Below are 15,625 nucleotides of genomic sequence, written 5' to 3' on the forward strand. Positions count from 1 at the left end.
ATAACAACTCATGGTCAGATACAAATTAGACTGAATTTATTTCAATCACTTAAACTCATGGTCAGATACAAATTAGACTGAATTTATTTCAATTACTTAAACTCATGGTCAGATACAAATTCGAATGAATTTATTTCAGGCACTTAAACTCATGGTCAGATACAATTAAATTAGACTGAATTTATTTCAATCACTTAAAATCATGGTCAGATACAAATTAGACTGAATTTATTTCAGTCACTTAAACTCATGGTCAGATACAAATTCGAATGAATTTATTTCAGGCACTTAAACTCATGGTCAGATACAAATTTGACTGAATTTATTTCAGGCACTTAAACTCTTGTTCAGATACAAATTAGACTGAATTTATTTTAATCAAGTTTTCCAACATAAAAAAATAAAGTGCTTCAATATTTCAAAATATAACACTGGTATTCAGAAACGGGCAAAAAATCTGGTAAAATTAAACGTTTTAGAGTCCTTGTTAAATTGATTTCATGACCATTATTGTCTAAATCAAGTGGCAATGTTAGTAACATAACAGAACGTGAATTTATTTTAAGGATTTTAGAGTTAATAAGTGAAGTTTGCGATATTTAGACTCGTTAAAACAAGTTATATTTTTAAAATGAGCCTATTCAGCTTTTGTAGTGATAGAGTACTGCTGCAAAACAAACAAAACAAACCAAAATAAACAAAATAAAAAACAATTTGTGCATTCTCATCGTCGTTTAAAGAAATATTTTTGTCCGAAAGACATTTTATTGTTCCCACAATTCAACGTAGTTACATTGCATAGATTGATTTTAGCAGTTCTTTATACTTCTTATCTTGCAACTTTAACAGAATTATGTTTTCCACAGATGAAAGGGGTTACTTTGTTCTTTGTCATAAATGATAACCCATGCTATAATTTTGAAACCCTTGAAATAGTTTAAATCATAGGCTTATTGGTATATTTGACCTTCATTGTGTCACATTTTAATTAAGGTCATAACTCTGGTCACCAAATGAAATTACTTCAAAACCATTTATTGCAATGAATTCGAGTTTTGCAAAGTACATGTACTTAAATGTATCAAATTTCATAAGTTTTATTATATTTCTTCATTCATAATCGAGATACCATTACATCATCATATGATGGTAAAACTGGTATTTCAAACACAACAAAATACAGTACTTAAACGTATTTGTCCTTGTAGATTACGTATAATTAACCATAGTAAGGTCATATGTAAGTAGAACTCTTCATGTGTCACGTGTAAACACTTATTTTGTTACACATGGAAGTGCATGCTAAAACCACGCATGCCCAATGCATTTTCTATGTACATTTTATACGTAAAGTGTGCCACATTCACGAAAAAGTTAAACATAGTCGATAAAATAGATTTATAAAATGTAAACCACACTTCACGAAGCGTAAACCAAAGAATATTCAACGACCTGTTAACTATTTTATAGTTTTCAACTGTAAATCTATATTTTAGGTTGTAAACTACTAGTATAGTTTTCGAATGTTAAACTAAGTTTATCTGTCTGTGAATAAACGATAGTGATAGTTTTAGTTAATGAATATATTCGTAATCTATAATGAAGTAAATATTTGTTCACCATATTTCAAAATCTTCTACATGAGAAGAAGTTGCTGTGGCGATCAACTCAACATTTAGATATATCGACGATGTTTTATCAATTAACAATTGTTACTTTCATTCATATGTCGACTCGATATATCCCAGTGAACCCAGTGAAATAAAAGACACTACAGAGTCTGTCACATCATTTGGGTGTTTTATTGACTATAGACGATAATGGCCAACTAATAACGAAACTGTATGATCAGCTTTTCCATCGTCAACTTCTTATTCGTGTAGGGATATTCCAACACCACCTGCATATGGTGTTTATGTCTCCGAAATGACTGACTCGATACGCCTGAACATGCTCTGAGTACGATCAATTTTCCAAACCGAGTTAAGGTACTGACAAATAAGTTGATGTTATAAGGTTTTCAACAACCCTTTTAAAGTCAGTTTTCGGCATATACTTTGGTCGTTATAATGACCTTGTTTGTAATACAACCTATTGTAGGGTCGTATTTTATCTGACATGTTACATAACATTTGTTGGTCGTTGCATTTGTATATTTGACTACGGAGTACTTCATCTTACCTGATCAATACATAGGGCTCAAGGCGAATGTGACCGATCGACAGGGTATGCTTACTCCTCTTAGGCACCCGATCCCACCTCTGGTGTTTCCAGGGGTCCGTGTTTTTGCCCTTTTTACCATTCGTTTTGTTTACTGGATTTATGAGATTGATCACTGTTCATTATTTTCACTTTTTCACATTATGAATTATAAATTATAATTTCACTAATCGTGAAACTGTGTTCATCACATTCTGATACAGTTAGTTTAGAGTTGTTAAGTATGAAAAATATTAATCAGATAAACCATGTTTTGCATTTGCAAATAGTATATTTTCATTTTTTTTTACTCATATTCATACCAAACGACTTCACGCAGCATTGAATGCAATTAACTTTCAGAGTGACGAAATTAAATATGCATAAATACATACATATAAATATATATATATAGAGAGAGAGAGAGAGGAGTACTGGTACATGTACTAGATTATAAAAGGATCATCAATCAGAAAAAATTGCATCTTTACGCATTGACGATTTTCAAAATTACTGTAAATTAATTTTCAAGATTACAAACTACATTTTAATACAAGAAAGTAAATATTTCACGTGAAAATGCTTCATTTTCTCTTAATGACAAAAATATGTGAACAATATGATTTGTACCCCTGCACTTTGTATAAACTTTAAGCAATCACGTGTTCAATTGACAAAAGAAGAGTAGCTCAAATATTATTAAATTGATACTTATTTTCAGTTTCCTCAACTTATCCCTTTGTTCATTCCTTTGAGATAATGTATGCCAAATTGATCATTATATGACTTTGATGTTATTTTAAATGATAATTTCTTGATTTTATTAAGCATCAAACCTCTGTGTTTTCACTCTTCCACTACAACATATGACATGTTTTTATCTTTTTTACAACCTTTCTTGTTTAATATTTTTAATCAGATAGTATAGTGCATTTTGTCCCCTATCAAAATAGATGTAAACTAAAATAAAGAATTATTTTTGAACATTTTTCTTGGAAACAATCCTACATTTATTCGACGTCTGACATTCAATTGTGCCCATAAATTAACCATTCTTTCAACTACAACTAGAACACGAAATGCATGATATGCTTTAGTGTGATTTACATAAATATTCTTCATTAAATATTACTTGAACCTACAGCTGATAAAAAAAACAAACATTTTTATCAACCAAAGATAAAGAAGCAGAGACTTCCACTTAACCTTGGACTGAAATAGTAGTGTTTGTTAACCGAGCACATTAACCGTTTTACGGTGCAGACACTAACATGTACACTGGTCTTCCTAGCCAAATAAGGTAAGAAAATATACCACCAAGTACTATTGTCTTCATTCTTTAACAGGATGTTTTATGGGGTCTTTATACTTAATGCAGTATGTCTTCTTGATTGCTTTGTTAACGTTCAGTATCAGTTTAAGTCACAAAGGACAGGTTAAAACCGCCTCAGCCCTGTTTAGCCTCTTTCTAAAAACTTTATTTGGGAAATTCTGTTTCTTTGAGTAAAGATATTCATCAATGTCAGAAGCTTTTGATGAATGTTTTTCTTTAGTGACCTGGTATTTTGAATACAATTCTAACTTGGTGGCAGTGATCTTTAAAGTTTATGATATCATCACTGAAAGGTTACCTAAGTTCTCTTTTAACTCAATCTTCACATCTATGGTATATTTCTTATATCATGTTTTTTTTTCTATATCAGTGATTGTGATCTCCAAAAATAAAGCTGCATAAATCGTAAATAATTTTATTATATGCAAAGAGATAGAATATCACAAAACTATAAGATTATAATATACATGTATTAAATAGTCACCTTATACCTGTTCTCTTCGCAGACTTCAGCTAAGGAACATTTCCAAATGACGTTGTCTTCTTTAACAATTACAGTTTGACAACAAAGTTCTCTGTTTTTACTTCCATCTATTACAAATAATTTATTTTTTATCTTTACCCTACACTGAATTATGTTCTTATTTCTCATAAAATCATGTGCTCCTAATTTAATGACACAGGTTTCTCTAATTAGTGAAGACACTGAAGCTCTTTATTCCTATAGCAGCGAGTCATTTGCGAATGTTGGGCAATACGCTGTAAGATTTACGGCAAGCATTTTACTGTTTATTCAAAAAGAAAGATAACTTCTCATACAAAGAGAAAATTCTTTTCTTATACAGTTATATTTGATTGTACAATTAGAAACCCATCAAATAGAAAGAAATACCACTTAAGATCTTTGAGATATCTCTTAAACAGAAGGAGATCCCTTCTTGATATCAGATGTATCCTTTCCCTGGAAATAATTTCTTTTTGTTAAAAAGATTCCTATTTTCAAAGAGATATTGTTGTGATAAGAGATTTCTCGTGGCAACATGCTTCTATGAAATTTAGAAGAAAAAAATATGTTTTGCAGAAAGAGATATCATTGCTACATAAAAGAAATCTACTTTGACCGATCGATCTCGTAAACCTAAATCAAATGAACGAGGTAAGTGTACAGTTGACAGTGGCGCAGTGAACACAACCGAAACAAGCTGTCGCTTTCTATGGTCACACCCGCCGTGATCCCTATTTATTGATCATGTAAACGGAGAAACCCGTAGACAAATTTAGTATAAAACAAAGGCAGAACAATTGGTATGAATTATGTCAGTCAAAATACGACCCTTGAAAGACTGTTTTTGCATTAAAACGACCATAGAATTTATGAAATGTTGACTTTAAACGTTGTCGACTTTTCTGTGACATCAACTTATTTTTCGGTAGTCTGCCTTGGTTTACAAATTGATCGTACTCAGAGCATGCTCTTGATTAAAGCAGAAAATGATCCCTTTGTGTCTTTATTGAATATCGAAAAGCGAAAAATGAATTTGTCAATTCAAATTTATAGAGGATCGAATTTGCTCAAATACGGACCCAAAAATGTAATTCACTTTGGAATGAAATTCCTGATAACTAGTAACTTTTTTTTTTAAACAGCATTTTTTTTTAAATTATTTCAACGAGACAACGTCTTGATTGGATCGTTTTCAATGATCAAATTTTCATACTCCTTGCGAAAAGATCCAGCCCGTATTCAATAGCTACATGTACGTGATTTTTATTTTGGAGGGGAGGGGTATTGATTGTTCCGAAGGCAGAATGGCAGCAATTTCTATTGCCGGTTCTTAGCGTTTTATACGTAAGAAGATATTTCTTTCACGAAAGGATCTTCTGACTTTACGAGAAATGTCTTCCAGTGAAGACAAGGTCATCATAACGACTCTAGAATTTGCGATATGCTGATTTTAAACGAGATAGTTGAAATCCTGTAAGAACAATTTATTTACTGATAGCCTACTTCTGTTTAAAAAAATGATTATTGATACATTTACAAAATTGATACATATAAGAACATGCTCTTGAATATCTAATCAATTGGGAGACATAAACTACATATGCAGGCTATGTGGAATATTGTTACATGAATAGGGAAAGTTGGCGATGGATAAGTTGAAAGCATTCCGTTTGTCTTAAACTTTTAGTTTGCCAATAGAGTCTATAGTCGGTAAATATCCAAGTATGAAGCAGATGTGGCAGACCATGTGGTGTCTTTTATTTCGAGTTCACGGGAATGTATCAATTGACATATATAAATGAAATTTTAAAAATACCTATTGTTAATTGATAAAAAGTTGTTTAGTTGAAAGTCAAAGCAAGAGATTTCTTCTCATGTGGAATTTTTTTGATAAATTTGTTTCAAAAGAATATCAAAATATGTTAGTTGATAATAAATGAGCACAATTAGTGCTTGGTAATTTCAACATATTGTAAGAAGACCTGATATCCATTGGCTATATATATAATTTCAATGAGGAATAAATTAAACAATTTAATCGAGTTTTCTCTTCTTCTTTTTTATTGTGTATTGTCTTCTCTCTTTACCTTGTTTTCTTTCTTCAAGAACCATAGGAATAAGTGAGATTATTTGATTATAGTTATCACAAGGTTTATCACATGGTCTTCTGTCCTTAATTTTCTGCATTTTTTAAAACCATTTTAGAATTACTATTGTTCCAAATTGACTCTTGATCATTGTTGGCTAAAGAATAATGAAAGTCAATTGAAAAAAATATATCATGAAATTGGAGAAAAGTGCTATTATTTTGGGGAGAATTGACGAGACATATCATGTTTGTATTATTTCTTTTTAGTTTACAGAAATATATTTTAGCAAAATCTTCCTAGGTTAAAGAGAAGCAGTGATTAAACTTATGTCCAACGTTTTATTAATTTTTATTGCATGGTTTGATTTAAATACTTGGCAACTAAACACAATCACTTTTTCAAATATCGATCCTTTAAGCTTCTCTTATGTTAATATAGGAACAATTAGTTATAGTATCGATTTGACTTGACACCGGTTGTCGTTCAATAATAACATGCACGCTCCACGTGTCGGAACGGGAACTAATTCTAGCGTGGCAGTCGGGTGTGGGAGATAAGACTGGTGTGGTGTTCTAGCAGGAATTGATAATGGCTCTGGGTTGTATCTCGCGATCGGTTCTTAGGAATAGTTTGCAGGTTCGCGGTATGTATTTTGCATGTTCATTGGCTCCGAACTTCACGTGGTTACATACATGATGTGTTGGAATAATATTCGGTTGAAGCAAGAGGGAGGGGGTATATTCGCTCGATAGATAATTTCAAATGACATTTCCTTACAGTGGAGAATATGCTGTTTCCAGGGGTGCGGAAAATGTCCTCCTCACAATCGAACAAAAAGGTAGCATAAAAGTTAACGTACCTGTCTTTCACTGTGACTCACATAATAGTTGAACATATCATTTATATTTACGATGTTTGATTGGTTATTTCACTCAGAAAACGACAAAACTAAAGAATATGTTGAACTCCAAGAAACTGGAATTTATCATGGAAGCTCACAACGGCCTAAGTGCACGGATTGTGGAAGAAGCTGGTAAATTCACAAAGCTAAATGTATAGAAATGGCAAACCTGTACAAGAAGTCCACTTTATTTTGGATCATTAATTCATATATGGATTCACCATTACATTTGTGTATAAATATTTACTATAACAAAAACTGTTCAGAATAGTCTATATAATTATAGTACACTTAGTGTTCCAAAGAAATTAAAGATGTTCCCTACCTTCTCTTAAATCACGATTGCTATAATATTTCGTGTTTAGGAATAAGTATTCTAAAAAAAAAAAACTTGACAATCTGTCTATTATGGTTACCAGATATTTACATGCGACCCTGGATTTTCATTGATTTTATGCTTATTAAAAAAGAATAACAACTTACATTTTCTTACTTCAATACTTGAAAAGGTTTCAGTGGCATTTGGGGGAGTGGTTTATCCATATCAGCTCAGCTTGGGGTGCGAGACAGCAATGAAGCATCATGGACTCAGGTTGTTGACGTTATCGAGTTCATGAGTGACGCTACGTCAATACCCATCCTGCTAGACGCTGACACCGGATATGGAAATTTTAACAATGCGCGCAGGCTTGTACGGAAGTTGGAAGATAGGGGTATTGCAGGTATGCATATATATAAATATTAAATCTATTCTAAAGAAAGGGACCTCATTTCGAGAATATTAGTGTATCAATGACTACGCTTTTATATTTAACAGGTGCATGTTTAGAAGATAAATTATTTCCAAAAACAAATTCACTTCATGATGGTCGAGCACAACCTCTTGCAGACATTGAAGAGTTTGCTCTGAAGATTAAGGTATCTAATAGGCCTAGTTGAAGCATTGTGCATTTTCAGAATTGATTATGGGTCTTTGATAATACTAGTGCTGAGTTTGCTTGAAACTTTTCAGGCCTGTAAAGACACACAGACGGACCCGGATTTCTGCATTGTTGCTCGAGTTGAAGCTTTCATCGCTGGATGGGGATTAGATGAAGCTTTAAAACGAGCGGAAGCGTACAGAAATGCAGGTACTCTTACAAAGAGAAGTTTTATAATCAATAGAAAATTTTAATGATTTGTCTGTATAATCGGTTCTCCGATGCTGTTTTATTTAAGGTGCTGATGCAATTCTAATGCACAGTAAGAATGCTGTTTTATTTAAGGTGCTGATGCAATTCTAATGCACAGTAAGAAGAGTGATCCTTCGGATATTGAAGCCTTCATGAAAGCCTGGAATAATCAGGTAATGGACTGTTGGATGCTCGATAAAGAGATGTAGATTTTCATTTTTCAAATGTAAAGAACATTATGATGGTAAATTTCTTTTACGAGCAAACTTGATAAATCAAGCACTAAATATTTACGTTATACTGTTTTTTCAGGGGCCCGTCGTTATTGTACCGACCAAGTATTACAATACCCCCACGCAGCATTTCCGTGACATGGGTGTTTCAATGGTAATTTGGGCCAATCACAACTTACGAGCTTGCGTTACAGCTATGCAACAAACTACTGCTACAATTTACAAAGACCAGTCTCTGACGGGGGTAGAGAAAAATGTGGGTATATTAACTGACATCAAGAACCAAGAAACCTTATATATGTATATGTACTCTAGATGTATAAATTGATTAACAATACCAAGTTTTCATTTGAAATCCATTATTTAAGTAAGAGTTAACAGCTTCACTGTTTATGCAAAATGCCACTTGCTCCAATTATTATATACCCTCATAAACGTTAACCCTCAAAACTTAGACTGTCGAAATACACGTGTGACAGGGTGTAGTCTGTTTAATCTTATTCGCTAAAACATTTAGCAATGTCGTAATTATTGTCAGTAAACAACTTTGAAACACAGATATAACGTCATGGTCTGTGAGAAAATACTTATGAAATACTGACTGCAAGATACATTAGCTACTTCCATTCATATGTCGACTCGATATATCCCAGTGAACTTGAAATAAAAGATACCACATAGTCTGACACATGTGTTTTATATCTAGATATTTTACTAGAAAAGACGTTAATGGTAACCTAAAAACAAAACTATGATAAACGTGATGACTTCAACCTTCCCTTACTTATGTAGCAATATACCCTTATCACCTGCATATGGGGTTTATATCTCCCAGTCGCTTCGATGCGCAATTAAGAGCATGCTCCACATCCTAACAATTTCTAAAACGAGGCAAGCTATTGACAAACAAGTTGATAAAACAAGGATATCAAAAGTCTGGTTTAAAGTCGTCATTTCGCAAGTTCTGTGGTCGATATAGAAATGACCTTGTCAGCAAATACAATTTATCATTAAGTCGAATGCTGACTGACGTTTTTTTTATACTTATTGTTAGGCCATTATGTCAACAGATTTTTCCGTTTGCCCGATCATGACAATGAGCACAAGGCGGGTGTGAGCGGTCGATAGGGGATGCTCACTCCTCCATGGCACCTGATCCCATCTCTGATGTATTTTAGAGGTCTGTGTCTGCTCAACTCCAGATTTGAATTGTTTCAATGGCTTTTTGAGCTTGATTACTATTCGTTATCTCCATATGTTATGTACATGTGTATTTTATAGCACTAAAAAATCGGAAAGTTACTAGTCAATGCTTTATTTAAACACTAAATAAAATTTCTTTTCATAAGTTTGGGGAGGGTGTTCCATATCACAACAAAATATATATAAGGTGTCCTGTTTCCCTATTGACCAAGAGTAACTTTGTCGTACTTTGTAAAACTTCTATATAAAGATAATAGAACTGGGCTGAATTATTGTAAATATATCACCATTTCTGATACAGGTTGCTTCTGTCAAAGAAGTGTTCCGTCTACAGAGAGATGACGAGTTGGTGAAGGCAGAGGATATATATCTCCCTAAAAAGTAGGGACCAGTCTCAATCCAAGGCAGCAGCGTGTAGTGAGATGACTATGTAATGATTATGTGATTCTGGGGCTGTATATTACAAGGTTTTATACACTTAGGGGTAATTTTATTTATTTCTATGCATATTTCTTGGACTTGGCTATAACTCGAAGCTATATTGCTATTTTTAGTCTCTCAATTATCTTACTCTTACTTTTATGCAGTCTACAATGTAATTTATTTCTTGTGTTGTGATACATGTAAACGGTTTACAAGACTTTGGATAACCAAAAAGTTATATCTACTTATACAGCCTATTATTTTAGCGCGTTCATGCTTACAGAACGTCAATCGTGGATTAGGCTTTGTGCATCCATAAAAAGTACACAATTAAGATTGATTTAACAAAATATTATTATGCATTCCGTACTTATTGTTGAATCTCATTCTTTGTATTTTGGATCCCACACATAAACTTTACATTTCGCATGTATATCTCAGGGATCAGCGAATCTCTTTGTTAATTGTTTTGAAAATCTCTTTTTTTTTATTCAGAATTATTTATTAGTCCCAACTTAATATTATTTGGTGCCTTTGCATAAAATTACCATTTATTAGTACCTACTTTTTTTTTATTATGGAGTACAAAGTACATTTATATACATTTCAATTTTTATGGCCATAAACTCATAAATACATATTTATGATGGAATTTATACTTATATATATAACTAAATGGCATAATACTTGTACATGGTGTATTATGAAATTGATACTATATTTTGTATTTATGTGGGGGATATCAGACCTTTCTGCTTTGAATCAGTAACATGATCACATACAATAAACTTTGGTTTTGGGCTCTACATTTATACATTGCTGGTTTTGTGAGGAATATTGTTTTTAAATCAAAATTGTCGCAAAAATGTAAAATAAATACATGAAATCCAGTCTTAGCTTTATTTTTTTACATGTAACCGGTTCTGTTTTCGAACTTGGGCGATTTCAGAAGCATTTATTCAAGGTAGGTCAATTAAATCCAATAATCGGAAGACGAATAAGGGAATCCTGGTACTAATATGTTATCACATAAAAGAAAAATAATTTCATGATTAATTAATTTTGTTCCAATCTGAACTACTGGCCATAGCAATGTGTACATATTCTTTACTCTAGATTAACGGGGAGGTGATTGAATTTTATATATATGTATGGGATCCGGATAGGGCCATGTAGTTCACTATCGTACCATCGCGTATCGACTGTTGGGTCGATGGTACGATGACATGACATTGTTGCTATGACGCAATGGTCCGATGACGATGGTGCGATAGTACGATGGAGTAAAAGAAAGTATCGCTTCATCGTCATCGCGCCATCGTGTCATCGCACCATCATAATCGAATTATAGTGCCATTGCATCATCTTCATTGCGCTATCGTGTCATAGCACTATCGACCCGAACCTCGATAAAGAGATACGGGCATAATCCAGATTCCTTATATGAACTGCTTTACACGGTCCGTAAGTTTGATTATGAGATGGAACTAAAAATATGATCAGTTACAAAAATATCTTTATTTCGATTTTTTTAGATACATTACACGAGCGTGTAGGTAAATAAGGATTTTGTGAACATTATTTTATTTTTCGACCCCAATTTGGCATCAAGGGTGAAAATGAAAATTCCGAACCTTATTGCACATCTCCAGGGCACCTTCAATTATCTTGCAAATTGTGTAATATGTATGAGGAGTACTGGGAACCAGGTTTTTGTAAAATGAAAAAAAAAAAAAATTTCGACTCCAACCCCCATTTTACCCCTAGGGTGAAAATGAAAATTCTGAAACATTATTGCACATCTTGCAAGAGATGAAATGGCTGCTTAAAATGTAAGAGGAACTCTGGAAACCAGGTTTTTGTGAAATTAAAAAAAAACGTCATTTGTCGACCCCATTAAAATGAAAAGTTGGAAACCATTTTGCACATCTACAGGATACCATTAATCATCTTGCAAAAGATGATTTGGCTTCTGCGTAAAATGTGAGAGGAGTTTTGGGAGCGGGGTTTTTTTTGTAGAAAAAACGTCGTTTTTCAACTCCCATTTGGCCCCTCAGGATGAAAATGAAAGTTCTGAAACCTTATTGCATGTCTACAATGCACCACCTATCACATTCCAAAAGATGAATTGGTTATTGCTTAAATTGTAAGGGGAGTTTAAGGAAGAAAAAAAGTGTGACAGGCGGACGGACCTGGATAACAACAACATACCCGAACTTTCTTTAGAAAGTCCGGGTATAATAAAGATAGATGGCTCAAAATACATGTTATTGCACGGCTAATGGTCTGTCAGATTGCACATACTTGCCCCAAAAAGTAGACGTCTCATGATACATATTTTAGAGGATGTGTTTATGAGTGTGTGTCTGGGGAAGTAGTAATATGATACCAAAGTATTATAATACTTGTATTTTAAGGTGATTCCATACTCACACTTTTATGGGTTTAAAGTTGAAAAACATTAATTTCCACTGAATATAGTTTAAAATAATTATTAATCACAAAAATGTATCGTAGGTCGCCATATTTTATAAAATGTCTTACAAACAATTAGCAGATTGAAATATCTGATAGGATTAAAAAAAAATCTTCCATATTTGGTAAACAGGATTATCAAAATCACTTAAAAATTGTTTCAGATGACATTATTTTAATAATGAATTTTCTAAATAATTAATTATATATGACTCTAAATAAGATATTGTTGATATCAGGGAAACCAATTCACAAAAGAAGGTGTAATAAAGAAAAGAAAATGGGACATAAAGATACATGGGTAAGAGTTGCCCTTTAAAGAATAGATAATTGATTAATTATAGTAAATATTGTTTTTAAATTCTTTTATTAAACAATATTTTCAAATATTTACATCCACTGAATATTTTCTCCTGTATTTCTAAAGAAAGTCATTGACTTTTATCTTTTCCTGAACAACACTAGGCATATTGCCTGTACAGATCTCCTGATCAGTGGCTGTTCCAGCAATGAAACGTACTATGACATACATACATATCAATAATACAATAATTAATCTTTTTAATCATACCTTAAATAATTATTTATATAGATATAAATATAAACAATAAAATGTCTTTCTTTGGTTGTTAGAACGGAAAATTAACGTCACAGCTATTGCAGAAAAAAAATTACATAACCCGTTTACGCGGGTTATGTATTTTTTCTGCAATAGCTGCGACATTAATTCCCGTACTAACAACCAAAGAAAGCATTTTATTGTTTAGAATTACACTCAGTTGAATTTATTAAAGATTTTGCAAAAAAATCTATGCATGACATCACACGAGAATGGAATCACCTTTATTCAAATATTACCAAGTGTACCGGCCTTAAGAATGAAATAATCTGGAAAATTCTTTTAAAATGCTACTGCTTTTGGGGATTTGTTCCGATTTCAATAAAAAGTGGTACACAAATAGACTAATTAAATAAGTGAGTCTCTTTATCAAATTAAAAAACCCAGACTGCTCAAATTTTTATCTTAGTCGTAATTTTTTTTTTTTTTTTTTTTTTTTTTTTTTTTTGGTTGTGAAAAGGTCCACAGTCTAATTTCCATGAGGGCATTGCGTTGGTTACTAAAATTATATATTAACAGCAGTATTAGTGAAGAAGAAACTTCGGGAGTACTGTAAATATATTCAAGAAGTGGTGTAAATCAGATGTGGATACTTAAAAACTATACCAAAAACATTTAGAAAAGGATGACTGCACTTAACGCCGGTTTTTGGGTCTTTTTCGGTTGCTTCTGTTGCTTTTATATCTAAACCTTAATTCACTTTTGTATATTTATGAAAGAATCCTGTCAATTTGGAACCAAATTTAAATCTTAAAATGATTTTAGACTGTGAAACAATAAAATGATTCAATGTTTTTTGTCCTTACTGCTTTCCAAATATAGAGAATTTACACTTACCTGCCCTTGATTGAACATTAGATATGCATGAGAGGTGGAGCTAACATTGTAAGAATGGGTCTAAAATTAGACTAGATGAATAACAATGACATGTTTGAAATAAGGAATGTGATCACTCTTTCCCATCTCCATCTCCATTCTATATGGCACAAATACACTACTGTCAAAGGTTTCAAAGCGAAATTAACAATATGATCACGTCCATGTAATTAAAGCAGATTTTTTATCAATGCCAGATGACTTAACGTGTTCGAACACAATGTCCTAGTTAGCACAAAACATGCTACCTTACAAGTCACGTGACGGAATTTAGTATTCACAGAGTTACCTGAGGTAGGAAATCACGTGGTGAATTATAATATTCAACATGTCACAACCCTTGGTTACAACACAGAGAGCGAATGTAAGAAGAAGCAGTTTTTTCTCTTTTTAACCATGAGCGCATGTTTGTCTATTAATCTCCTTTTGACACATTATTATTTATGCAAATATACAACTACTGTTAAACGTAGAACAATAGACAAACATGCGCTGACTATGTATGAAGTCAGTAAAAAAGTGGGCGTCCTCATTATCGAACGGAGATTCAAGAAATTGTGATGACCCCTGCCTTTGAAAACAGATTCGAACTTCGTAAATACACACTTTTATTAAACGTAATTACATAAAGTTGTAGATTGGATGTTGACCATTCTTGCAATGAAAAGAAAAATGCTTGTTTTGAAAGTTTATTTTGTCGCAAATTTCGCATATCCTTAAGTGCAGTCATCCTTTGAAATCACAAAATTTTACCAAAATCAACAACATCAAAACACTTATACAACCATTCCCCACGATAAATTAAAGTCCAGGCTTTTTGACACCATAGACAACTGCTTTTTGAATAAAAATGGAACATGTAATATTACCTTGTCATTGGTCATTTGCAAAATTATTTTGTTAAAAATCATTCTGATTGTACACACAAGTACTCTGAAGTTGATATTAAGAAGATGTTTGAGTTTCTGATTGTCAATATCTATGTACTAGTAGTTTTTGGAGATCAGTATTCATACAAAACAAAATTTATTTTTTAAAAACTTATATATAAGAGAAGAAGAAAACACTTGCTGTAGCATTCAACTCGACTTTTAGATATATCGACGACGTATTATCAGTTACTTCCATTCATATGTCAACTCTATATATCCCAGTGAACTTGATATAAAAGATACCACAGAGTCTGAGAAATTCATATTTGGATATTTTACTAGAAAAAGACGTTAATGATAACCTAACAACACAACATTATGAAAAACGTGATGACTTCAACTTTTCTATCGTCAACTTCCCTTACTTATGTAGCAATATACCCTTTTCACCTGCATATGGGGTTTATGTCTCCCAGTTGATTCGATACACAAGAGCATGCTCTACGTTCGAACAATTTCTAAAACGAGGCAAGCTATTGACAAAGAAGTTGATGAAACAGTCTGGTTTAAAGTCATCATTTCGCAAGTTCTATGATCAATGGAATGAATAGAATGACCTTATCAGCAAATACAATCTATCATTAAGTCGAATGCTGACTGTCGTTTTTCATACTACATGTAACTGTAAATGAAAGGTCATTATTTAAACACTGAATTATCTACA

General features: G+C 32.6%; 1 protein-coding gene across 1 annotated transcript; it reads left to right on the forward strand.

Moving 5' to 3' along the window:
- Positions 1 to 6,606: 6,606 nt before the first annotated feature.
- Positions 6,607 to 10,949, forward strand: LOC133196698 (phosphoenolpyruvate phosphomutase). Its single transcript, XM_061332558.1, has 9 exons — positions 6,607 to 6,770; positions 6,907 to 6,965; positions 7,064 to 7,160; positions 7,538 to 7,750; positions 7,846 to 7,946; positions 8,041 to 8,158; positions 8,294 to 8,373; positions 8,513 to 8,689; positions 9,938 to 10,949. The coding sequence occupies exons 1-9, from the start codon at positions 6,716 to 6,718 to the stop codon at positions 10,019 to 10,021; spliced, it is 984 nt and encodes a 327-aa protein (XP_061188542.1). The 5' UTR covers positions 6,607 to 6,715; the 3' UTR covers positions 10,022 to 10,949.
- Positions 10,950 to 15,625: the final 4,676 nt, after the last annotated feature.

This window comes from Saccostrea echinata, unplaced genomic scaffold (genome assembly GCF_033153115.1).
Source record: "Saccostrea echinata isolate AGI-Se365-2 ecotype Australia unplaced genomic scaffold, CSIRO_AGI_Sech_v1 ptg000030l, whole genome shotgun sequence".
In the NCBI taxonomy this organism is placed as follows: domain Eukaryota; kingdom Metazoa; phylum Mollusca; class Bivalvia; order Ostreida; family Ostreidae; genus Saccostrea; species Saccostrea echinata.

What these genes read in the sequence shown, in the direction of transcription:
- LOC133196698 (XM_061332558.1), top strand. Translation starts at nt 6,716, where the DNA reads ATGGCTCTGGGTTGTATCTCGCGATCGGTTCTTAGGAATAGTTTGCAG. An exon ending in GGAAGATAGGGGTATTGCAG is followed by an intron (nt 7,751 to 7,845) that starts GTATGCATATAT and finishes TATATTTAACAG; the next exon opens with GTGCATGTTTAGAAGATAAA. An exon ending in GGAAGCGTACAGAAATGCAG is followed by an intron (nt 8,159 to 8,293) that starts GTACTCTTACAA and finishes GTTTTATTTAAG; the next exon opens with GTGCTGATGCAATTCTAATG.